Source organism: Balaenoptera musculus, chromosome 6 (assembly GCF_009873245.2).
Source record: "Balaenoptera musculus isolate JJ_BM4_2016_0621 chromosome 6, mBalMus1.pri.v3, whole genome shotgun sequence".
NCBI classification, from domain to species: Eukaryota; Metazoa; Chordata; class Mammalia; order Artiodactyla; family Balaenopteridae; genus Balaenoptera; species Balaenoptera musculus.
In genome coordinates, this window is record NC_045790.1 from 35,341,057 (window position 1) to 35,367,049 (window position 25,993).

Below are 25,993 nucleotides of genomic sequence, written 5' to 3' on the forward strand. Positions count from 1 at the left end.
TTCCTCCAGGCCTGTCCCCGCTTGTGTTCTACTAACTGTGCTTTCCTAGCCCTGCCTTCTCTTGTGGTTCTGGTCTGAGGGTGCCGTGGATTTCCTGGAGGTGTCCGGAAGATGGGGCCAAAGGAGGCTGTAGGTGCCTTTCCTAGACACTGCTGCCCACGAGGAAAGCAGGAGGGCTTTCCCTCGGCTTAGTGGCCCGGGGTGCAGTATGTCCAGGGCTGCCAGAGCCCTGGGCGGTGAGTGAGGGTCAGGGCAGGCCTCCCCTTCTTCATAGAGCTCCACTGTGTTTTGCCTCAGCATCCACACTTCTCCTGACTCCTGTGCAGTCAGCGTTGCCAGGGCAGAGTGGGTGGTCTCTCCTAGTTCAGGACCTGACCTCTGTTAAACCCTTTAGGCTCCTCCTCCTTCTCAGGTTTCTCCTGGTGGTCCAGTTAACTTTCCTAGCTGCCCTTTAGAATCCCTGTCACTGGAGAAGCCAGTAGAGTTGGTTTGGCCCCTGACATTCACCAGCATCCATCTGTGATGTGGAATGGATGTGTGTGACTGGGCCTCCCATGGCTCTGCCCGGGGAAGGCTGAGGGATTGGTCAGTGTGTCTACATGCTGTGTGCCTGCCACATTGCACAGCTCTGACCGGCACCATTTGTCTTGAATTCTCTGTGAGTGCTGCCCTCTGGTGGTGTGCCTGTGACGTCCCTGCGGTCTGGTCGGCCTGGGGAACGTGGCATTGCCTGGAGCACCCCTACTGCCTGCAGGTTCTGCTGTCCGGGGAGTGGGGTGAGGCTCTTGTGCTGACTGAACGTCTCTGGTCTCTCCTAGGATTACTATGGGATTCCTTTCGCTACACCCGCAGCCCTCGCCACTCGAGATGGGAGCCTCGCTAATAATCCCTATTCAGGTTAGTCTTGTTCAAGGGATTAGGCATGGGGGCGGAGTGGTCATTGGACTGGCCTGTGGCTCATCCCAGGAGTCTGGGAACAGATGCAGAAGGGCTGCAGAGACCTGCCAGCTTCCTGTTGTTGAGCTGGCAGCCAGGCCTGTTCCTGTTCTCAGGGACCAGTCTGGCTTTTTTCCTGGCTGGATAGGGGGCAGTGACTGGATTCAGTGCCCCGTTTCTCCCAGGTGATGTCACAAAGTTTGGCCGAGGAGACTCTGCGTCCCCTGCACCTGCCACCACCCTGGCTCAGCCCCAGCAGAGCCAGTCCCAGGCCCACCACACAGCCCAGCAGCCCTTTCTGAACCCTGCCCTGCCACCTGGCTACAGCTACACTGGCCTCCCCTACTATACAGGCGTACCCAGTGCCTTCCAGTATGGGCCCACCGTGTTTGTGAGTATTCGGGGGGGGGGGGTGTTACTCCAGCTCCAGGGAGCAGAAGCAAGGAGGGAGGGACAGGTCCCCACTCAGAGTGTCACCTGGCCTTGAGGAATGAGTCAGGCTGGGCACGAGGTTCCTTTCCCATCTGTTTTGAGATCTAGCGTGTTGCGCTACTGAAGACGCCTCCCTAGTGGTTGTGCCACCTGCTGCCCGAGGCTAAGCCGGGGTGACCTGCTCCCCCGCCTCTGTCCCCCTCCTAATGCCTCTCCTGCTTGCCTGCCACCAGGTCCCTCCGGCCTCAGCCAAGCAGCACGGTGTGAGCCTCAGCAGCCCCAGCACCCCTTTCCAGCAGGCCAGTGGCTACGGCCAGCACAGCTACAGCGCAGGTGAGGGGTGCTCCCGCCACGGAGAGGCGCGGGAAGGACAGGCTCGCCTAGCTCACACGCGCCCCTTGTCCCCTGCCGTGCTAGGTTACGATGACGTGAGCCAGGGGGCAGCAGCGGGAGACTACACCAAGGGTGGCTGTGGTGGATCATCGCAGGCACAGAGCAAGTCTGCAGGTTCTGGGCCTGGCAAAGGTAGGCCTTTCCAGGATTGCGGCCCAGAGCAGTCGTCTCCTCCCCTGACTCCTCCGCAGGCGAGGCTGCCCCAGAGGGCCCCTGCAGCGGGGCAGGCTGGCGCTGGGGCCAGCTGCCGTGGGAACAGCCGCTTTTCCTTCCAGGAGTGTCGGCGTCTTCGAGCGCCCCCGGCCTCCCTGACGTGACTGGGTCCGTCTACAGCAAGACTCAGGTGAGGGAGGGCCGGCGCTGGCGGGAGGGCTGGCGGAGTGCCGCCAAGCGAGCCTCACTGTCGTCTCTCTGCCCTGCAGACTTTCGACAGGCAGGGATTTCACGCGGGGACCCCGCCGCCGTTCAGCCTGCCCTCGGCCTTGGGCTCCCCTGGGCCCCTGGGCCCCGGTTACGCGCCCTCACCGCTCGTGCACGTCCTGCCCGCCCACCAGCAGCCTCACTCACAGCTGCTGCACCACCACCTCCCGCAGGACACTCAGGTGAGCCCGGTGGAGCAGGCGGCAATCCTGCCCTGGGCTGGGGGCTCCGCTCCAGCCTTGACAGCCTTCTCTCCTCCTCAGAGCGGCTCCAGTCAGCGCAGCCAGCCCAGCTCCCTGCAGCCCAAGTCGCAAGCCTCCAAACCTGCCTACGGCAACTCTCCATACTGGACAAACTGAACCCTGAAGAGGGGGTGGGCCGGGGCGGGGCCTACCCCGGGCAGGAGAGAGCACACGGAGCCCGGCGCCCTTCCCCAGAGCTTCTGAGACGTGCAACTGTGTCAGCCGAGCCTCTGTGGGGAGCCTGCCTCCCAGACTCCCTGTTGTATGTAATGTATTTATGTATGTATTTGTAAATGTGGTAGAAGGCTTGGGGGAGGGGGAGCAGCTGCTCCTCTCCCCACTCAAGCCCCTTCCCGCTGTAGCAGAAGCAGCCCCCTTCCCCCCTTCTGCCTTCAGGCCTTCTACAGAGCCCCCCGGCGGGCAGGGTCTGGAAGGGCTGGCTCGAGGCAGTTTGGGTACTGGGGTCAGGTACCAATGAAGAATCACGACTCATCTCGCTCCCTTGTAAACCATTATTTGAGTTTTCGTCCCTGTGTAATTATTTTATCCCTTGCTTTTTGAGAAACTGGTCCTTTTGTCATCTTTCATGTTCCCCTCCCTCCAAACCTTGATCTGGGAATGGCAGAGAGATAGCCCTGCCCCACACCCACATAGAGGTGGCACCTGTTTGTCTCCACAGAGAGCAGGGGCTTCGGCTTCTGGTCTGGTCTTGTCCCCAGAGACTTGCCTTCCTCTGGCTGACCATTTCTAAAATAATCTGAATTTGCGCTCAGAGATACTCAGCCAGTCAGCTCCCCTTTAAAAAAAATAATCAAAGATATGCTTTCATCTCAGTGACAGCATGTCTCCAAGCAAAGGCTCCTCTATTCCAGTCGTCCTGAACCAGGTGGGCGACTGTTTCAGAGGTTTTCTCTTTTGCCCAAACTCCACCTAATAAAGTTCTGAGAGCATACTTGGTCTCTGTGTGGTGTGACTCAGGGAGAGCTCAGGGCAGAGACCATCTTCATTATGGTTCCAGGGACCCTGGACTTCACAGGGCTGAAGTACAGCTCACGTGGTCACAGGCTTCTGATAACAGGGTGTCAGGGCTTCAGTGGGTATTCCTTGCTTTGCTGGGCCCTTCTCTTGCCCCAAAACAATCAGCATTCAGGGAGGGAAAAGGTGTAAAGGACACAGCAGACAAGGTAGCTAACCCTCCTGACAGGCAGTGCTTATCAACGGTTACCTTTGTTTTTCTTGCAACTCTGTAACAGACTTAGGGGACAAGGCAGTCTCTAAAAGGGTCTTGTCAACAGGAATATTAGGGTAGGGTAATTTCTTTTCCAAAGGAACAAAGGTAAGAACTCTGAGAATACAGTTCCAGGCCTGTGAGAGAGTAAGTTTGCACAGCTAAACCTCTCTGTCCTTTGGTCTTCATCAACCAAATGCAATCTTGATTGAACGTCGAGGACTGTGGCGGGACAGATGACTAGTGAGCCAGGGTGGTGTGAAGTAGGTAAGTGGGTCCTGGGCTAAATATCTGCTCCAGAAAGTCCCAAGGAACCATTCACCTGGGGGCAGGATTCTGACTTCTCTTAAGCTCCTCCCTCTTGATTCCAGGCCACCAGTCCAGAAGGAACTAGAGCTGTAAAACTATGCACGTGTCCGCCAGGAGGCAGATCTCCATGCTTGTCTGAGGCGCAGCTGTATTCCAGCCTGGCAGCTAGCTCAGGGCCTTGCGGTGCTGCCCGAGGCATTATAGCGTACCGTTTCAAGTCAGCGTGCCAGAACCAGCCCAGGGGTACAGTCTTTACCTTGTCTGTTTTTGACCTCCAAAATCAATGGTCATTCGTCAGATAGGTCAAGCACCGCTGGCTTAAAAAAAAGGTCAGTGTCCACAACTGAAACTTACTAAATTATGTGATCTATTGCTTCCTGATCCCTTCTTTTAGCAGCGGGAAGTTGACAAGTGACAATGAAAACAAAAAACTTGCCTAAGGAGGGCAGTGGAGCACTCCTCCATCACTTCACCGACCTACTTGTACTGGCAGATTGTGCCCTATTTCAGAATTAAGGTTAACAAATGGCTTTGTCTTTAATAACCTTTCTTAAAAGCTAGTAAGGATTTGGGGATATTTATTCTGCAAGGAGGTGAGTTGAGCAGACTGTCAAAAGGCAGGTGAGCAAGATTTCGTTTTTGTTTTAGTTTTTCAGCTGAGTCCTGTGCATAATCTGCAAGGGAACAGAGGAAGTATTAAGACCACCTTTTAATTTTAATACACAAAAAAGAAGAGGGTCATCCCATGGGGAAGTAGCAATACAGGTATATTTTATTTCACATTTTATTAGTAGACAGATGGGCAGAAAAAGACAAAAATAAACCACTAAAGGGGAAATTGAACACAAAATGCATCAGATAATCTTTTCTCATAAGTTAAACTGAAGAAAAACATCTACAATTTCAGCTAAGAAAACTATTAAAGTCAGGTGTGTCCTGCTGGTTTCAGAATAGTTGAAAATTGCATCTGAATCTTTGTAAGTGTAAACCTTTTTAAAAACCAGGATGGGAGGGTAGAGAGTTAATTTTCAGTGGAGAACTACACATTTTCCCCTTCAAAAGCTTACTATGTATTTTCCAAACATAAGGAAACCAGCAAATAAAGAAGCAAATAATTACCAGGGAAGAGGAAAGAAGGGACTACAAAAAAGTCTGGCTAATAGAAAAGAACTCTGGAATGATATGAAATAAAAGTGGGGAAGACTGTGAGAAGCAACAACAGAATCATGATATACTTTCTCCACCCAGCCTCAAAATACACAGACCTGAAGAGCATCCAGAGGCCTCCACTAGAACCAAAAGGAACCTAAAAATGCAGGATGGATCCTGAATTCATGTTACACCAAATAATCAGCACAACTGTACTCACAAGGTTGTGGCCTAAGCCTGAGATCTCCACTCCTGAAAGAAGTTACGTGCTTCAGTTTTCTTTTGCCATAGTATGTGTTTGCAGGACAGAGCTCTGGAACCAGCACCTGGGTTTTACAAGTCAGTCTGAGCTATCAGAATGTCCCACCTCCTAGCAAATCAACACACCCCAGTCTTTTCTGGAACTGACTACTACTCATCAGAGGCAAACCCAGCTCTCAAGAGTAACACCCCAAAGGCTGAGAGGTACAACCTCCACCTGGCTCTCTGAGTCAACGTAAAACAGAGGCCAGCAGGGCCTGTGGGGCAGGGCTGAGCAGCACAGCACCTCCCACAGTGCCAAGGAGTCTGGCCTGCCCTGGGGGAGAGATGCTTTGGCAGGAAGAGAAAAGGCTTAGTTTTAGGGCTCCGAGAGAGCTTAAGACCAAGCACGCGGCGCACGCGTGTGTTTTGGGAGTGTGGAGTGATTGATTGATAGGGGGTGATCAGAGCATTGAGTATGTGTGGGGCGAAAAACTAGTTTCAACGTCCTTCTACGAGAGTGAGTTTGCACTCAGTGTTTTGTCACAGGAGAGCTGCTCTGTTCTCTGAATCTGACTGGAGTCACTTGACTCAGGGGTGCAAGTAGGCCATGGAGTTTGGACAGATTCTGGGACCAGGCTCAACAGTGTCCCATGTGAACCTTAGCACGTTCAACATTCCCACTTTTTTAAGACTAGATTCCGGAGAAGGCTGCTGGGAATTAGTTGGCAAACGTTTGGAGAGTTTGAAGAGCGAATGAAAACCCTGAGATCAGAAAGGAAGGAGGAACTAAGGACCTAAGTATCACCGACTGCGTCCTAGGGTCCATCCTACCCCTGTCCCTCATCAACCCTTTCGTTCTTTCTGAGCTATACGATCTGAAGAAAAGGAGTTGACGCTAGCGCGCAGGGATCTGAAGTAGGTTTTTAGCGGTATTTTCCCCACTGAAAGAACACTGCCCTCCTGTGAACTGACCCGCCCCCATACGAAACCAAAATCATCGCCAAGTACTGAAGAAGTCCCTGGTTGGTGAAGGCTGATGGAACTCGGTATTGATTGAAGTAACACACGATCAACACGGGGGAAATCAAGGCTGCAGCAATTGCGTGGCAGGAAGATCTAGCGTTGCCCAGACACTGCTTGCAGCCAACTCCCTTGGCTCTGCCAGAAGAAGAGTCAAAGAAGCTCAGGGGAAAGCTCCATGCACAACTTCCGCTTGCACTCCACAGCCCGAGCACATTGAAAGGAGAGAAAAGTCCAGGTCACATCCAGTGAGAAAAGCGGGAACCGGTCACTCATGTCTCACATATATCCACAGTTACCACTATCAGTATAAGCAGCTCAATGAAAACCAAAATCTTAACACATGCACCTAGTATTAATACTGAGTAATTAAAACTCGCTACTTAAAAAAAAATCCTCATGGTGAGAGTGTATCTATCTTTCAGGGAAAGGCCATGTTTGTTAAATATATAAAACAGATGTTTTCTCTCCCAACAGTGGTCACCAGTAGTTTGACTTTTTCCCCCAGCAGCATCAACCAAAACCAGCATAGTGATTTTAACTCTTCGTTCCCGTCACTAAGACTCCACACACACACACACACACACACACTAATCCCCACTCTCTCCCCACTCCCTGGGGGAAAAAAATAACTCTGCCTTCAAAATAAATAGCAATCAGTTCTATGTAAAGTATGAATATTTATTTCAGGCTTTAGATCCCAATCGATTTCAAAAAACAAAATCTGATCTCTCTCCTCAGAGTAGCTGAGGCCTCTGTTAGGCTGAAGGGCCCTGTGCCCTTAGGAACACGTTTCATCAGGTTCGGAACAAAGTCCCTGAAGCCTGCTGTACCCCAGCCTTAAGAAGGGAAAGAAAATTCACCACCATGGGGCTGAACGGATGCACACACACTAATGTAAATGAGCAGCTAAAACTTGGCAAATTTGCTTTGTTAAGAAAAAGTTTGTTTTGTGGGGCTTTTACGGTTTTTTTTTTTTCTTTTGCTACCCAGCATATGCAGCACTTGTGAACTCCCGATGGGTTCCCAGCTTTAAACACATTAAACGTCTTGATGAAAGACTATTTAATTCTTCAAGAATCTAAAAACAGACCAAACGTGTTTTGCTGTGAACACTTTGCAGAGACAAAGTGAGGTGGGAGTTTGGGTTTAAAGAAAGAAAAAAAAAAAAATCAATACAGTGATGGAAGGGTAAAGAATGCAAGAATTCAGACATTCTGTGGAGGATTAGTTTCTCTCCATTAAGAGGTCCATAAAAAGGAGCAAACTGAGATCCATAAGGGGAGTCACCAGGAGCCGTGTTTGTTTTCCCCACCCCCATGATAGGTTTTTGCTGAGGGGCCACTGCTAGGTCCCCACTTGCTCCCCTCCCTTTGGCCTGAGACGGCAGGGCAGTACAGGGGCCTTGAAGGAGCACGTCACGACTCCTCATTCCCAGAATCATCATCGTCATAACAGTCGGCATCTTCCTCCTCCTCATCTTCATCATCAATGTCGTCGTCGTACAAGTCGTCATAAAGCAAATCTGAGCTGTTGTCATTGGAAGGCACTTTAGTTTTGATGCAGTATTCCGCCAGGGTCGTGGGGACCTTCACTCCATCCTTTTCTGCTTCGGCTTTAGTGGCTGACACCTGTTTCCTGAAGGGAGGATAGTTTATGTAAGTCTCTGGAAGATGGATTTATAATTGGCCTAAACAATCCAAAATTCCTTACGGGTTTCTGAACTTAAGTACCTACCTACCTGAAAGCATCTTTGACAAGATACCCTCTACTACACCAAAGGTTCTAGCCCATCAGGTACCATTCTGAAGGACACTTAAAAATGACCCTTCTGAAGGGCGTTTAAAGCCATGGACCTCACATGCTGGTTGGCCAGAAATCACCTCAGGTTTTCCGCCTTGTCTCCTCGCACTAAACTCAGAATGCAGCCCCAACAACTCAATAATCCTCCTACTTAGAGAAAAATCCAAATATCTTACGTTGGATTCTTAAAGTCTTGCATGATCCACCTGCCTACCACTTCATTCTCGCCACCCATTACTTTCTCCAATTCCAAAACATTCAGGCCACTCTGGGGATCTTTAGTACCTTCAAACATACCTAGTTGATTTTTCTGTGAGGACCAGTTGCTCTTCTGCCCTACATACGGTTGACTGCTTCTTGTCACTCAGGTACTAACTTATATGTCACCTTAGAGGAGGCCTATTTGGACAATCCAATTTAAAGCAGCCATCTTGTCATTCCTTCATATTATCCTACTCATCTTCCTCATTTGTTCATTTTTCTGTTGTTCTCCTTGCCCCTGAATGTGAGCAGAGACCTTGTCTATCTTAGTTAATTCTACTTCCCCAGTGCTTAGAACACCGCCTGGGCACGTACAGCTGTGCAACGAATACTGACTGTATGAACGCATGAAGGTTAACGTTTCAACCCCTCAAGGGACTAGAAAACAAGTATGAAAATTCGACCCCTCAAGGGACTAGAAAAACTTAACTTAAAAACATCAAACCACTATTCTCAGGACTTCCCTGGTGGTCCAGTGGCTAAGACTCTGTGCTCCCAATGCAGGGGGCCTGGGTTCGATCCCTGGTCAGGGAACTAGATCCCGCATGCCACCACTAAGAGTTCACATGCCACAACTAAAGATCCCGCATGCCGCAGCTTAAAAAAAAAGAAAAAAAAAAAAATCCCACATGCTGCCACTAAGACCCGGTGCAGCCAAATAAATAAATAAATACTTTTAAAAAACCACAAAAACACCACCACTATTCTCCCTGTCTTTTAGTTAGACCTCTCTTGGTGGATCCTGTTGCCTTACATCCTGATGCTGCTGAGACTTTCAGGCTTGAATCTCTCTTCTCACAGCCTTCTCCTTGAACCATCTTGTCCATTCCCATGGTTCTAACCCTTCATGCTGATAGCTCTCAAATCATCAGGGTCCAGCCTAAACTTTTCTTCTGAGCTCTGTATACCCTTATCTGAGCATCTGGATGTCTCCGTCCTGACGCTCCCTATAGGAATCCTAACTCAGCAAGTCTGCATTTGTCATTGTCCACCTCCATGGAGTATTCAGTTCCTAAAATTATAACTCTTACTACTCCAAAGTCCTAAATGTTTTCAAATCTGTTTTCTCATTCTTGATTGTTACTACGTCAGTTTAGTCTTCATCTCAGCCTCCTCAAACCGCAGCCGGTCTCCTGGTCAGTCGTGTTCTTTTGGAACTCAAATAGGATTATCCTTTCACACAAAATCTTTAAGTGACACTCCAACACCTCTAAGATTAAGGCCCAAACCCACCTTATGACTTCAGTGTCTTCTAAGACCTGATGCGTTTCTTAATTTCCCATTACTTCTCAAATCAGAATTTACAATACTCTTGATGTGTCTGTCATGCTGTTACTATACACCCGTGTTTTAGCAAGCATGTTTCTCTCTCCCTGAAAAATTCTTGGTTATGAGGCATTCTCTCTCCTAGGAACCATATTATATGTTCCTTCCACTGTATCTTGTTTATGCTTCTATAGTTGCACTTATCATATTACATGTTCATTTCTTTGTTTACAAACAAAAGTATGAGCTCTCTAAGGAGAAAGACTGCACCTTACATCCTACCTTTCCTTGAACATTAGGCTCCAGTCCTGACTATTTTATGAAGCATTCCCATTTTCCAATCCTCAGTCCACTCTCACTCTAAACTTCTACAGGTCTTTACTATTTACACTAGTTATCTTCAATCTTTGGTATATACCAGTCACCTAAGTGGCTTGGTAAAAACAAAATACAGATGCCCAGATTCTATCCTTGTAATTTCATTAAATGACCCTGGATTAGGGAGAGGGTCTAAAGCTGATTACAGTGGGCAGAAAACTTATTCAGCTGTCAGATGACATGCATTTTTTTTTTCATATCACATGGTATCATGCCAACTAGATTATTATAGACAGGGACTTTGAAAAGTCACAGAATGTACTGCAACTGTCCTTGGGGCTCTACCAATCCTTAAGTACTGTTAGGAAAATCTTATATCCTATGTAGGATATAATTTGAGAGATGAATGGTTGAGCTTAATACCTTCTTTTTTTTTTTTCTACAGATGGAAATATTAAAAACCCCCAAAAGTTAACTGATAAAAGGTCACATGAGGGTAGCAGAGCTAGGAGTATATTCCAAGTCTCCTGATTCTTATTCTAGGGCTCTGTTAAACCATATACTAGAGTTGCTGATAATGATGATTCCCAGAAGATACTTGCTGCTATGGTCAGAAAGGCCAATAATCTATAGGGTTTCGTTAATAAAAAATTTGAAAACAAAAATACCTGTAATGTCTGGAATACACTAGGTGTTTGATACATTTAAAGGACATGTTCAAAGCCCAGAACAGTGTCCCTAAAATGATCAGGAGGAAGAGTTTGCAAACTTGACTAGTTTAGAACCTGGAAGTTCTGCTTCCTGGGAAATCAGATCTGCTGCTGTCTCAAAAGCCAAACTCATTAGGCTCAGGCAGAAACCTCTTCCCAAACAATAAATCTAACTGACAGAAGTGGAGTGGATATTTAAGTTCAATTTAAACCCTTGGTTCTAGGATATACTTTGGTTCTGTATGAAGACTTGAAGTAATCAAAAAGAAGACAAAACAAAACACCTTACCTAATGATTTCAGCATATTCTTTGTCTTTTCCTTTACTGTCCCTCCATTTCCTGAACATAACCGAGGCATCCACATTGGCTGGGGAGAAGGTGTTGGGCTCATTAAGCAATGAGATTACACTTAACAGGATAGTCCTAGAAACAGGAAAAAAGGGTCAGCTACGAATACTCATATTCACAGTATTCAACAGTATTTTGTTTTAAATTTAAGACTATAATATTTGAGACTTTAGGGAAATGGAAATAGAGTGTCAAAATTTTGTTTTCAGTACTCATCTGGCTAGGCTAGGAACCTGGGAGACAAAGCAGAGGGAATCTGAGTTTAGCATGAAAGTTAGGTTGCAGGGCAAAATATGAACTCTGTAGAAGGCACTGTCTTAACTGGCAACATGTTCCAATCTACAAAAATTGGAGGTCTGGAAGCTTTTCAAATAACATTTAAAAAATTACAAGTTAAGTGCAATAGGAAAAAGCAGAAGCAAAAAATATTTAGCTTGAAGGCAATCTTTTTGTGGAAAAGGGTAAAAATGATGCTACTCCATATATCTAATTCATATCACGGCTGCTTAGAAGATCTGAAAACCAATTTTACATACAAATGTATTTGTTTTCCATACTTCTAAGGGAAGCAAGATAAGAGTTAAGCAGGAGAATGGAGAAAAAGCAATAGCCTTGACATGGAAGAACTAGTCTCTGAATAACAGAAATCTTGATTCAAAAAATATTTACTAAGCCCTTACTATTGTGCCAGAGGCATCAAGTGAGATGTTGGATGTACAATAGTGAGAGAGTTATTAGTTGCCATCCCTGATCTCTCAGGGCTTAGAAATCTTGTGGGAAATTTTCATCCACAGATAAAAACTAGACACCTTAATCAAAGGGAATAAAGTTTCCATGAAATAAAATAAGCTCAATAAGCTCCAAAAATGTTTGAAATAGTTCCCAGGCTTTTTTCTCCCCTAAAAGCTATGTGCATGTAGGTAAGGAGAAACATGGGAGGAAAAATTAAATTTCTCTACCTTTTCTCATTGGTGCGAGGTTATAGATTGTGTTGTTGCAAAATAGCCTTTTGCTCCTGGCCCCAAGCAAAAAATAAAGGGAGGGAACCAGGCAATTAGATGTTTGATTTGATGAAACCTTTTCCTAAAAAGGGTAGAGAGTTTCTGTTATGTGATTATACAAGATTACGACAAAGGCACTTTCAAAGAAAACTTTCCCATCTAGTTCAAATTCATTTACCACATATACACCCCCCACCTCTCTATTAGGGTAAGAATAACTCCCTGTACCCCCACTTCCATCCTTCTGGACTTCTTCAGTAATTACACTAAGAAGATTCAAAGAAACTCATCATTGCCAAAAATGCGAAATGTACTGACAATATCCTAGAAGCAAAAGAAAAATTCCGTAAGGATTGCTTCAGAAGAAAACATATACAAAACCTGATAGAAAGATAAGCAGGATAAGAACAAACTGTGGTACAGTTTAATGGTCCAGATCAGCATTGTATCTTTAAAACTTTCTGTGATGACGGAAATGTATAATCTGTGTTATCCAATATGGTAACCACTAGCCACATGTGGCCACTGAACACTTTGAAAAGTAGATTATGCAACTGAAGAAATGAGTTTTTAGTACTAATTTTTTTTTTTACTTTTATTTATTTATTTATTTATTCTTGGCTGTGCTGGGTCCTCGGTTCGCGCGAGGGCCCTCTCCAGTTGCGGCAAGCGGGGGCCACTCTTCGTCGCGGTGCGGGGACCGCTCTTCATCGCGGTGCGCGGGCCCCTCACCATCGCGGCCCCTCCCGCTGCGGGGCACAGGCTCCAGACGCGCAGGCTCAGCAGCTGTGGCTCACGGGCCCAGCCGCTCCGCGGCACGCGGGACCCTCCCAGACCAGGGCCCGAACCCGCGTCCCCCGCATCAGCAGGCAGACTCTCAACCACTGCGCCACCAGGGAAGCCCCTTTAGTACTAATTTTAATTAATTTAAGTTTAAATAGCCACATGTAGTCAGTGGCTATCATACTGGACAACACAGGTCTAGATGAATTATATTAAATGAATTAGGAAATTTTTCCCAGGAGTGGTTTCACCAGGTTGATTTTCTTATATCTTGTGTTTATTATTAAAATACCATATTGGGAAGTACAATTTTTTTAAATGGTGAATCATCCAGTTCTATCATAAGAAACTCACTTCTAATACCATGTACTCCCTAAACTGAAATCCATGATGCTTTCAGAAGCCTCAGGCACTAACTATAGCTGACTGTGATAATAGTTATTAACCCAGCACGCTTTCACGTCCTCCCTTTGTCTGGAGGGTAGAGCCGCTTTTTGTACGGGGAACCCACTGCACCAATTCAGGCAGGGTTAGTCTCCCTCCTCAAGTGCACCGTCAAACAGCAACCGTGCCACACCTTCATAAAAGCCCACCTACCCACAGCAGCAGACATACCACCAAGTGCTGGCAGAGGACTCCAACACCAATGAAGATTCCTGATGCAATTCATATGCAATATCCTATTCAAAATTTCCCAACCAGTATGTTGTGAGTGGGTTACAGGTAAATTGTCTGTGACTCCCTCACACAGACTGGTAGGTAGGACCTGGGACAACTTGAGCCTCTGGAACAATAACTTCTGGCCAAAGGAGCATCTTCAGCTTACTACATTGTGATCTACGAATACTATCATTTCATATTTTCTATGTAACATGACTGGAAGAGGATGGGAAGCAATATCATACATAGTTTAAACTGTCTGGCACTCGTACCAAAATAATTTAACACAGGTGTTAGTTACATCTGTAGCATGGTAAGCAACTCTGCAAGGTAGTATTATTAATCCTATTTTTATAGAGTGGAAAAATGAAACTGCGAATACTGGTAGAACATACAAAACAGAATTGAATCCTGAAGCTATTCCAACAATTACCTCTTTTTTTGTTGTTGCTATTTTTTGGTGTTGTTAATTTCAGTAAGTATTTTAAAATCTTTTTTCATTTATTTTTTTCAGAAGAAAAAGAAGTACTTAAGGGAGACAGGAAATCATAATTAAACATCTATGACCCAATGGGTAATACTGTATTTGTCCCTTTTCAACATATAGACAATAATCAATGAGATGGGTCTGCCCTTTCTCTGTTAGCTACTATGTCACCACAAGTACAATTTTAGCAGGGAGGGCAGAAACTGGCCTTAGCTCAACAAAGAAGACATGGCTTATGGGTCTCCCCAGAAGCCAAGCAGCAAAAGTTTGGAATTCTGCAGGATTAAAGATGGGCATTTTTCCTCCAGTGCATACACATACCCTCCCAGGCAACGTGTGAGGTAGAAAGGGTTCATTCTTTAAAACTTCAACTTACTTGACTCTTAAAACATACACAGAAATACTGAAAGAGGGTTTGAATGATTGAGATTCTTAGATTTTACAGGCCTTAATTTGATAAAAAGTGACGTACAGAGAAGCAAAGCTCATTGCCTGACCCTTCTAGTTGACCTAGAAGGGTTCTTTTAATCTCTCATTTACACTATTTCAAAAGATGGACCAGTAACACCAGAAGATCACCCAATTAAAACTCAATCCTCATTATATGTTTTCAAGATGGGAGAGGAATTTAAAGAGGACATCATGGTAAAGAAGTCTGTTATGACTGGGAAGATAAAACATGGTAGCTTAATGGGTCCACATACTACAAATAGTTTTTCTTTATGCTGCTAAAGCACCTAACAGGGACTTCCTGGTGGTCCAGTGGCTAAGACTACCAGCTCCCAATGTAGGGGGCCTGGGTTCGATCCTTGGTCAGGGAACTAGATCCCACATGCTGCAACTAAGAGTTCACATGCCGCAACCAAAGATGCTGCATGCCGCAACGAACATCCCGTGTGCCACAACCAAGACCCAGAGCAGCCAAATAAATAAATAAATAAAATATTTTTAAAAAAATAATAAAGCAACTAACAAATACAACAGTTTCTGCTGTGCAGTCCCTGGAGCTGCCGTTGACTGACATACCCCTGAGAACACATGGTAGGAATGAGGGTCTCAGATTAAAACACACAAAGTGACCAAATCACAACATTTTAGTTTAAAAAGGAAAAATTTTAAATACACAAAATACATATCATTTGCACAGAATGAAACTGGCAATCTGAGTGCAGTGGGACCCAAGGTGCAAACATCAAGGGAGCAAATAAATAAAATAGTCCTGGCTCAGAATGGGGTTTACAGGAGCCCTAGGAACAGCACAGCCATAGCCATTTCCTCTGACCTTGCCTACTTTGTCACCCAATCGTTGCAGCAGTCTCTAGGCTCCCTGCCCTTTCAGTGGGTTATAGAGAAGACTAGATAGGAAAACATCCTACCCTACTCCTGAGAAACGCTTCTACATGAAGGTGTGGCCTCTGGAGTGGATCCATAAATCTGGTCCCATGATACATCTTCACAGTGGCAAAGAAAACACTGTTATCTATCCTTCAAAGGAAAGCAAATCCCTACCAAAGACCACTTTCCTATCCAAGAGCCTGCAGCAAGTATGGCAGGTAGTTCTGGGGGTGGTGCCTCAGAGAAAGCACTTGTGAATTCTACTGCAAGGTCTGAGAGGCCCCCCTACCACCCACCCCACCCACCCCACCCACCCCGAAAGCTCCCACTTGGTTCTGGACAGAACATGGATTAAGGCACATTTTGTTTCTTTCACCAAAAAGAGGCATGGTGTTGTGGACTCCTAATCACATACATGTAGCAGCATCAGGGGGCCCTATCCTCCCAACTTCATTCTTTGCTGACTAATGCCTACTCCTCAAAACTTCCCAATTCCATAAGGAACTCTCACCCCCTAAACTTAATCCTGGACATCTGAGGATAGGACTGCGGATCTCTTCTTCCAGAAAGTATGCTGCCTTCCTCTAAAAGGAGGAGAACTACTGAGCTTTCAGTGGAAACTAGCTGGCTGCCGCTCTGGATCCCTACAACTGTAGCATAGTACATTTTTCTTGCTTTCCCCTTTAGCCAACTCTCACTACTCACTAGGTCTTGTTGTATAAATTGACTTCGGCTCTCAAAGGTAACTGGAATTCCTTACTCTTCTTCAGGTTACAAAAGCCTGTACAACTTTATTTTCTGAATATGTTCACTGAGGTGTTAAATGAAAGACTAGTGCAGGTGGTCATGGAGAAGTCCAAACACATGTGAACATGGAACCACTTTCAGGTAACAGTGCCATTCAGCAGTCAAGACCCTACAACAGGCTGAACTGAACCTTCTGCCACCTCCACTGCTGTCTTGGCTACAGCCATAAACTGGATATGGAGCTTAGAACCCTTAGTCAGACAAGTGCTTACTCTGGATAATTTAGTAGCAAAGGGATATAAAGGAAAATCCCTGGCATCTCATATCTTGCCTCTTGTGTAAATAACCTGTGAGAAATATGTACAGTTTACTACCTTAAGGAACTCCCTTGTCTCAAAACAAATAACACAGAAACAAATGGGAAAGGGAAAAGTGTCCCACATTAGGTAGTACTTTTCTGACTTTTCAGAGTTCTGGACATCACCAGGTGTTCCAGATGACATTCCACAAGGCATGCAAAACACTCTATGTCCCCCCCATAAATCCACAAACACCAAAACTCTCCATTCACTCTCCCACCCCAAGCAACACATTGAAGAACCATCCAATGATTATATGGAACTAAGAAACAAAAAGGTCCAAGAAGGTAACGATTTCCAATGCAAATACCTTTTAGAGCCATGGATGAAGATCAAAGGGGCAACCTGAAGATAACTAAGTTCTGGTTGTGAAGCCTCTAAATAAAAAAAGCATAAACGCAGGGAAGGCAATCCCTCATGTGAAGTCCAGGTGCTTCTAAATTGGGGCTCAGGTGACCTGAGGGCCCAGAGAGAAAAAAAGTGATGCTGGTACCCAAAGTGGCTAAGGTAGTTTTAAAGGGCAGATTAATATGAAAGGAGTTCCCTGCCCCCAAAGGAATGGATTAAATGAGAAACAGGCCTTTCTTTTCTTTTTTTTTTTTTTGGCCGTGCCACATGGTTTGTGGGATCTTAGTTCCCCGACCAGGGATTGAACCTGGGCCACGGCAGTGAAAGCACTGAGTCCTAACCACTGGACCACCAGGGAATTCCCCAAACAGACCTTTCTTAAAAAGAAAAAATGTTTATAACATTTTAGGCTGAGACAAGGCAAATACAGTCTGTGTGTATTTACACAGAAGTAAAGGCAAAAATTTTGAATTCCTGTGGGTAATGGTAATAGATTGTCCATCCAAGCAGCACGAGAATGCAATGAGAAAAATCTTGTTTGGGGCTTTGCATCTAAAGAACAGGGAGGCTTCAAATTCTATACTGAAGTTTTAACCCCCAGTACCTCAGACTGTATTTGGAGATAGAGTCTTTCAAGAGGTAATTAAGTTAAAATGAGGTCCTGAGAACAGGTCTTAATCCAGTATGACTAATGTCCTTATAAGAAGAGGCAATTAGGACACAGACATGAACAGAAGGAAGACCATGTGAAGACAAAGAGAGAAGACAAGATGAGGAGAGAAGCCTCAGAGGAAACCAACCTTGCCGGTACCTTCTAGAGTCCAGAATTGTGAAATAATAAATTTCTGTTGTTTAAGCTGCACCAAAAAAAAAAAGAGGAGGCTTGTTTTCTCAAGGGTGGGTGTGGTGGTGGTATGTGATGCATTTGATTCAACATTCAACCTCCAAAAGCAAGAATCACTAACACCTTAGAGCTACTACTTCTTCTAGTCTAGGGTTACTACTAGCCCTGAAAAACAAGCACCAAAATCATACTTAAAGGACAACTCTGCATTTTTGGTCCAATTTTTCAACAAATCTTCCAAGATATTTAAAACCTTTTCTCTACATTGTCAGTTTAATTTTACTAATAAAATAATGTGTTTCTTTCGAAAGCATGCCAGCCTCTTAAACAATTATATAATGTGAAAGGGATGAGAAATAGGGTAGCCAAACTTCTCCACGGGAACAATAGAGTAATGCCCATAATATCCTCAAGGAAAGAAAGCATGATCCTGAAATCTTATATCTAGTTAAAATCTGTCATTTGAAGTATAATGGCAAACACACACATATACTCCCATATACACAAGCACATAATATTTTGAACACGTAACAACTCAGGGAATGTAATATAGCTCCTAGGAGCAATCCCTTGAGAAATTACTGATGGACAAATTTCAGCCAGTTAATAGACCAAAGGAAGTAAATAATGAGGAACAAACAATGAATTCATTTAACAACAGGAATAAGAATTTTTAAAACTGGGATTAAGCTACAGAAGAGTACAGATTATAAATTTTATAACCCTGACAATAAAGAAACAATAATATTTAAAAGTTAGAAGGGGGAGGTAGAAGGTTTCCTTTTCTTTTATATCTAAGTGTCAGTATACCATTTGATGCTGAAAAATCAAGTAATGAGTACGTATAAGTTAAAGGTCTAAATAATCAGCTAACAACTGTGTGATACACGGATATGAGGGGATGAAGTAGAAATATACTAATTTTACTAATGATCTTAAACGATCCTGTGTAAAACAATGGTCTTAAAACTAATATATACATGCCCCTGGAGACATACGAAATATCCTATCAGTTCTCCTTTCCAGCTTCCCTTTTCACAACTGCCCTTTACAAGAAATGTATACCTCCCACACATCCCAAATATTTCTATGGTGCATTGCCTAGTGGTGATGAAACATCAGAAGTACAAAACAGAGAAATTTACAAATAGAGCCGACTGCTTTTCCCTTCTCATAAATAATTTTGTTAAAAGCATAGAGTGATGTTAAAAAAAAAGTATTTTGCTATGTAGTGGAGTATAATAAATTCAGATATGTATAGATTGGGGCTGCTGGAATTATATTTTCACTAAAACGAATTAATTCCATCTCTGATTACTGTTAAGAAATGCATCGTCGCCAAGGGAGAGTTCCACTAAAGTAAAGCAGAAAGTATATGGAATATGCAATGATTCCTTATTTCATAGACATAATAAACTTATGGCAAGTCTCAATGCCTGATCTATCTGAGAATTATTCAGAGGCATGATGTTTGTCAGGGTGAGGTGTATCAACACATTTATTTAAATTAAAAAGGGAAGTCAGTTTTTTCTCATTAAAAAAATATACTGGCAAGATGTGTTGAAATCTAAAATATATCTGTTTTCCCAATCCTTTCTAAGTATACTGGATGGAACAAAGTACCTAAAGAAATGAGTAACCAGCATAATCAATAGTATTTGATATGTCTTTAATAGACTTTTTGGTCTACTCTTCCCAGAAAGTGGGAAGCAAACACATAACTTGATAAGAGACAGGTAAGAAATCCTTGTGTGCATCAGGAAGCTTCAAGTTCTTTGCTTTTGACAAAAATGGAGATTCTAACTGAGTTACTAGCTTCCAGATCATTAAAAATGATTAACAAAATGAATGAATGAGTAAATGGGGGAGAGCAGATTAATCTCCTGTGCAGAGGAGTTGAAGTAACTTATACAGATATCTCAGCCTTGCGGGAGTATAATTCCCCCCTCCTTAGTGTGGGCTGCACCTAGGACTTCCCTTATACAGAACAGAAAGGGGGACAGGAGGAACTTTACAGAGGAGAAACCCTAAAAAACAAGAGTCTCAGCCAGGTGATGAATGTTAACATCAAGAGTGGTAAGTCAGGCTGACAGTATGTACCCCTGCTACGACGTGATGAAAATGTACTTTACATCCATGTCTTCCTCCCCAACACTTATAACTCCAGTATAATAAGCAGAAAAACATCAAAAAAAATAAAAATCCCATCTGGGGGACATTCTACAAAATACCTGATCAGTATTCCTCAAAATTGTTAAGGTCATCAAAACCAAGGAAAGTCCAAGAAACTGCTGCAGTTGTCTAAGGAGAACTGTCTATTAAATATAATGTGCTATCTATCATGCATGAGGATCTCAGAGCAGAAAAATGATATTAGGTAAAAATTAAGGAAACGTGAAAGAGTATGGACTTTAGTCAATAATAATGTACTAATACAGGTTCACTAACTGTAATAAATGAACCAAATGAATGTTAGATGTTAATAACAAAGAAATCTGGCAGGTGTGGGGAATATGGGAACTATCTGTACTTTCCTCATAATTTTTCTAAAAATCTAAAACCATTCTAAAATTTTGACAGTTATTTTAAAAGAAACACACTGATGACAAAACTACAATGAGAATACCATGTCCACCGTCTCGGATGGCTATAATAAAAGACATGGAAAATAACAAGTGTTAACAAAGATGTGGAGAAATTAGAATTCTCACACACTGCTGGTGGGAATGCTCTAAAATTTAGTGCAGCCATGTTGGAAAATACGGCCATTCCTCAAGAAGTTAAACACTGAGTTATGCACCCCCAATTCCATTTCCAGGTATATGTCCAAGGAAATGAAAACATATGTGCACATAAAAACTTGCACAGAATGTTCACAGCAGCATTATTCATAATAGCCAAAAAGCGGAAACAACCCAAATGTCCATCAACTGGTGAATGGATAAACAAAGTGTAAAGACTAAGACTTTTCAACAAAAAGTAATAAGAATCCTAGAATAAGGAAGCAACCAATCCAAACATGGAACTCATGAAATCTAAAGCAGCAGGATGGAACTTAGATAATGTAAGAGGAAGAATTCAGAGTAGAAAAATTCTTCCAAAGTGAACACAGAGAAATGAGTAACATATGCATTTTTACTCCAGAAATACAACTCTTCAAAATGGGGCATACATGCTACTTAAAGCTCCAGTAGAAGACAAAACAACCAAATATAGAAAGGATTCGTTTGTACTTGTTAAAAGATAATATCCAATCTTTAGAGCCACCTAAAAACCAGATTATTCCTTATGTAATTCCTTACCTGACATTTTGAGTAGGATTCCACCTTTCAGAGGGCAGTTCTCCACTCTGTGGGTCATCTACAGGTGGATGAAGAATTGAAATGCATACATCTCCATTCTACGAGACACAAATATCACATTCAGTAAATACTCAAAAGTATGTTATTCAAAAAATATCAATTCCACTGAAATTTCTTTTATTCCTAGAAGACTTGTTTTCTTACCATTAGGGGAGTAAACAATCCTGCTTTTTCTTCTTGTTTGGAATCAATGATAAAGAAGAATTAAACATTTTTTTATATTATAAATATTCATTTTGACCAATCTCCAAAATACATTTCTTAGTTAAAAAAAGAAACACTATGTCTGTAACACCATCCTTCTAAAAAAAATCATTTAAAAATAGAAACAGACAAACATGATAAATCATGATTCAAGAGTCTTGAGAAGCAACTAAATCTCTCTCTTTATTTTCACACATCTAACATTAAAAGAAACAAAAAAAAAATCTGACCTTGCTTAAAATCTGCCTGGAGAGAAGCTATAATCACCTTTAATATTAATCACTGGTTTCAATAAATATGGTTTATATAAACTGACACATGCCTCACAACAACTTAATTATATATAACTCCCTCAGTATATGGATAGAAGAATTCACCACTATAATATTCTGGTTCATAAATTTAAATTATAGGACCTAAATTACAAGTACATTTAAAGTCAAACATACATGGATTGTGTACCATATGCAATACAGATTGTTAACAGAAAAGACAAGACTGAGAACGATACAGATGCCTATCTCTCGGTCTAAAATGAAACAAAAGATTCAAATGTTTAAAAAATTAGAGGTGTAACCATATAAAGTGAAAAAAACTTACATATAAACCCAAATTTATATATACATACACACACACCAAGATAACAGAACATTTTTTAAAGGAGAATAAAATTTTAATAAAGCCAATACCAAATATTATATTCCAAAACTCTGTATTGTTAGATAACATGAGGAAGGTAAAAAAGCACTACAGAAACAAGGAGAGAGAGACTAGGTATATTTGGAGAGGACACCTGGGAGATGGTGTGGAAGAAAAACAAAAAGCTTAATGGTGGAGGAAGCTTTGAGATGGGCTTTCAATAATGATTACAATTTTAATAACCTAAGGGAAATTCAGACATGAGATTGCCTGAAGAAACCAACATCATAAATAAAATATGTTCAGGCAGTTACATTTATTTTGTATTATTACACCAATTACCACAAACTTAGTGGCTTAAAACAACACAAATTTATTATTTTACAGTTTTGTAGGTCTAAGTCTGACACTGCTCTTCACAGAGCTAAAGTTAATGTGTGGGCAGCAATGCATTCCTTCCTGGAGGCTCTAAGAAAGAATCCCTTTCCTTGCCCTTTCTGGCTTCTAAAGGCCACCCACATTCCTTTGTTCTTGGCCCCCTTCTTCTAATCCTCAAAGCAAGCAATGTTGCATTTTTTGAGCCTTTCTTCCAAAGTCACATCTCCTCACTCTCATTTTCTGCCTACCCTATCTCTTCCACTTTAAAGGACCCTTGTGATTACACTGGGCCCACCTAGATAATCCAGAATAATCTTAGTTTAAGGTCATGTGATAAGCAATCTTAATTCCTCTTAACATGTAATCTAACATAACACAGGTTCCAGGGATTAGAATGTAGACATCTCTGAGGGACCATTATTCTACCTACCACAGGAGTCAAGAACACAGTTTGAATGAAAAATAGAGCACAAATATTAGGCCAGGAGTATGTTACTTTGTTCAGAGTTTAATATGTGTGTAAGTAAAATTTCTTAGTAGTGAAATGACAAAAATAGATCTGTGCTTAGAAATGACATATTAAAAGATGGGCATCTCAACAGATGCAGACAAAGCACTTGACAAGACCCAACACTTTCTCATAATAAAAACACTCAGAAAACTATAGTTACCTTCTAGCTATCTTAAAATTGTAAAGGGGATTTATTTAAAAAAACAAAAACAAAAAACCCACAGCTAATAAACAGCATAATTAATGGTGAAAACTCTCCTCCTAAGATCAGAAATAAGACAAGGGCACCCACTTTCACCACTGCTATTTAACACTGTCCTGGAAGTTCTAGCCAGAGCAATTAGAGAAGAAAAAGAAAATTTAAAAGTGTACAAATTGAAAAGGAAGAAGTAAATCTATTTCCATTGCAAATGTCAAAGAAAATTCCAAAGAATTCACAAGAAAGCTACTAGACCTAATCAGTTCAGCAAAGTTGTAGGATACAAGATCAACACTCAAAAATCAGTTTCATTTTGGGATTCCCTGGCAGTCCAGTGGTTAGGACTCCGCACTTTCACTGCCAAGAGCCCAGGTTCGATCCCTGGTAGGGGAACTAAGATCCTGCAAGCCGTGTAGTGTGGCAAAAAAAAAAAAAAAAAAAAAAAAAGTTTCATTTTTATACACCAGTGATGAATAACCTAAAAAAAAATTAAGCAGGACTTCCCTGGTGGCACAGTGGTTAAGACTCTGCGCTCCCAACGCAGGGGGCTGGGGGGTTCAATCCCTGGTCAGGGAACTAGATCCCACATGCGTGCCACAACTAAGAGTTCCCATGCCACAACTAAGGAGCCCACCTGCTGCAACTAAGACCCAGCACAATTAAATAAATAAATATTAACAACAACAAAAAACAAATTAAGCAAACAATTCCATTTACAATGGCCCCTAAAAGAATAAAATATCTAGAAATAAATCTAACCAGGGAGGTGAAAGTCCTGTACACAGAAAGCTACAAAACATTGCTCAAAGAAATTAAAGAAGACCTAAATAAATAGAAAATCAGCCTGCATTCATGGGTAGGACGACTTGATGTTGGCAATATTCCCCAGTTTGAGCTACAGACTCAATGCAATCCCAATCAAAATCCTAGCTTCCCTTTTTGTAGAAACTGACAGACTGTTCCTAAAACTTATATGGAAATTGAAGGGACCCACAATAGCCAAAACAATCTTGGAGAAGAATAATAAAGTCGAAGGACTCACACTTCCTGATTTCAAAACTTACTATAAAGCTACAGACAAGAAGACAGTTTAGGATTGGCATAATGATAGACATACAGACCAAGGCAATAGAACTGAGAGTCCATAAATGGACCCATACATTGCCGATTTTTTTTTTTTTTTTTTTTGCCAATTGATTTTTGACAAGATGGTTAAGTCCATTCAATGGGGAAAGAACAGTCTCTTCAGCAAATGATGCTGGGACTGGATTTCCAAAAACAAAAGAAGGAAACTGAACTCCTACCTCATACCATATACAAAATTAACTCAAGATGGAACAAAGATCTAAGAGCTAAAATCATCAACTCTTAAAAAGAGGGTGTGTGTGTGTGTGTGTAAAATCTTCATGACCTTGGATTTGACAATGGATTTTTTTTAGGTACGACACAAAAAGCATGAGCAACAAACAAGAAACCAAAAAAGATCAACTAAACTTCATTAAAATGAAAAAATTTTGTGCAAAGGACATTACCAAAGAAAGTGAAAAAAACAACCTAAGTATCTGCAAGTCATACATCTAATAAGAATTTAATGTCCATAATATATACGGAACGTCTATGATTCAATGACAAAAAGACAAACCAGCCAATTAAAAAATGAACAAAGGAACTGAACAGACATTTCTCAAAAGAAGATACATAAACGGACAATAAGCATGAAAGCATGCTCAATATCATTAGTCATTAGGGAAATACAAATCAAAATGACAGTGAGTTATCACATCATATCCCCTTAGGATAGCTATAATTAAAATTAAAAAATGCGGGCTTCCCTGGTGGCGCAGTGGTTGAGAATCTGCCTCCCAATGCAGGGGACACGGGTTCGAGCCCTGGTCTAGGAAGATCCCACATGCCACGGAGCAACTAGGCCCGTGAGCCACAACTACTGAGCCTGCGCGTCTGGAGCCTGTGCTCTGCAACAAGAGAGGCCGCGACAGTGAGAGGCCCGCGCACAGTGATGAAGAGTGGCCCCCACTCGCCACAACTAGAGAAAGCCCTCGCACAGAAACAAAGACCCAACACAGCCAAAAATAAATAAATAAAAATTTTTTAAAAAATTAAAAACTGCAAAATAAGGATGGATGTAGAGAAACTGGAACCCTCATAAATTGCTGGTGGTTGGTGAAGTGGTTCATCTGCTATAGAACAGTTTGGCAGTTCCTCAAAAAGTAAAACACAAGATCACAATTTGACCCCTGCAATTCCCTTCCTAGGTATACAACCAAAAGAAGTGAAGAAAGTATTTAAACAAGTACATGTATACACATGGTTATAGCAGCACTATTTATATATACAAAAGGTGGACACAAAAAAAATGGTCCTGAAGAACCTAGGGGCAGGACAGGTATAAAGACGCAGACGTAGAGAATGGACTTGAGGACACGGGGCGGGGGACAGGTAAGCTGGGATGAAGTGAGAGAGTGGCATGCACATATATACACAACCAAATGTAAAATAGATAGCTAGTGGGAAGCAGCTGCATAGCATAGGGAGATCAGCTCGGTGCTTTGTGACCACCTAGAGGGGTGGGATAGAGAGGATGGGAGGGAGACGCAAGAGGGAGGAGATATGGGGATATATGTATATGTAGAGCTGATTCACTGTTATAAAGCAGAAACTAACACACCATTTTAAAGCAATTATATTCCAATAAAGATGTTAAAAAAAAAAAAGGTGGACACAGACCAAATGCCCATCAATAGAGAAATGGATAAACTGTGATATATCCATCCAGTGGAATATTATTCAGCCATGAAGAGGAATGAAGTACTAATACATGCTACAACATGGAGGAACCTCCAAAACATTATGCTAAGTGAAAGCCACACAAAAAAGGTCACATATTGTATGATTCCATTTATATGAAATATCCAGAATGGAAAGAGACATAAACCTGACTGGTGGTTGTCAGAGACTAGGGAGAAATGGGAATGCAGAAGAATCACTTCATGGGTAAGATGTTTTACGTTGGAGTGATGGAAATGCCTTACAAATAGA

General features: G+C 42.6%; 2 protein-coding genes across 2 annotated transcripts in view; one reads left to right on the plus strand and one right to left on the minus strand.

The window, feature by feature from the left end:
- Window positions 1-3,375, plus strand: part of UBAP2 (ubiquitin associated protein 2) — a 99,566-nt gene extending 96,191 nt beyond the window's left edge. Inside the window, 7 exon segments of the mRNA XM_036855625.1 lie at window positions 819-897; window positions 1,122-1,327; window positions 1,602-1,701; window positions 1,786-1,893; window positions 2,037-2,104; window positions 2,184-2,363; window positions 2,445-3,375. Of these exon segments, the coding sequence (XP_036711520.1) occupies window positions 819-897; window positions 1,122-1,327; window positions 1,602-1,701; window positions 1,786-1,893; window positions 2,037-2,104; window positions 2,184-2,363; window positions 2,445-2,540 (837 nt within the window). The 3' untranslated portion in view covers window positions 2,541-3,375.
- Window positions 3,376-7,268: 3,893 nt separating this feature from the next.
- Window positions 7,269-25,993, minus strand: part of UBE2R2 (ubiquitin conjugating enzyme E2 R2) — an 88,501-nt gene continuing 69,776 nt past the window's right edge. The window contains exons 3-5 of the mRNA XM_036854468.1: window positions 20,946-21,043; window positions 11,020-11,154; window positions 7,269-8,010 (exon numbers count right to left, since the gene is read on the minus strand). Of these exons, the coding sequence (XP_036710363.1) occupies window positions 7,791-8,010; window positions 11,020-11,154; window positions 20,946-21,043 (453 nt within the window). The 3' untranslated portion in view covers window positions 7,269-7,790. The remainder of the gene's footprint in view (window positions 8,011-11,019; window positions 11,155-20,945; window positions 21,044-25,993) is intronic.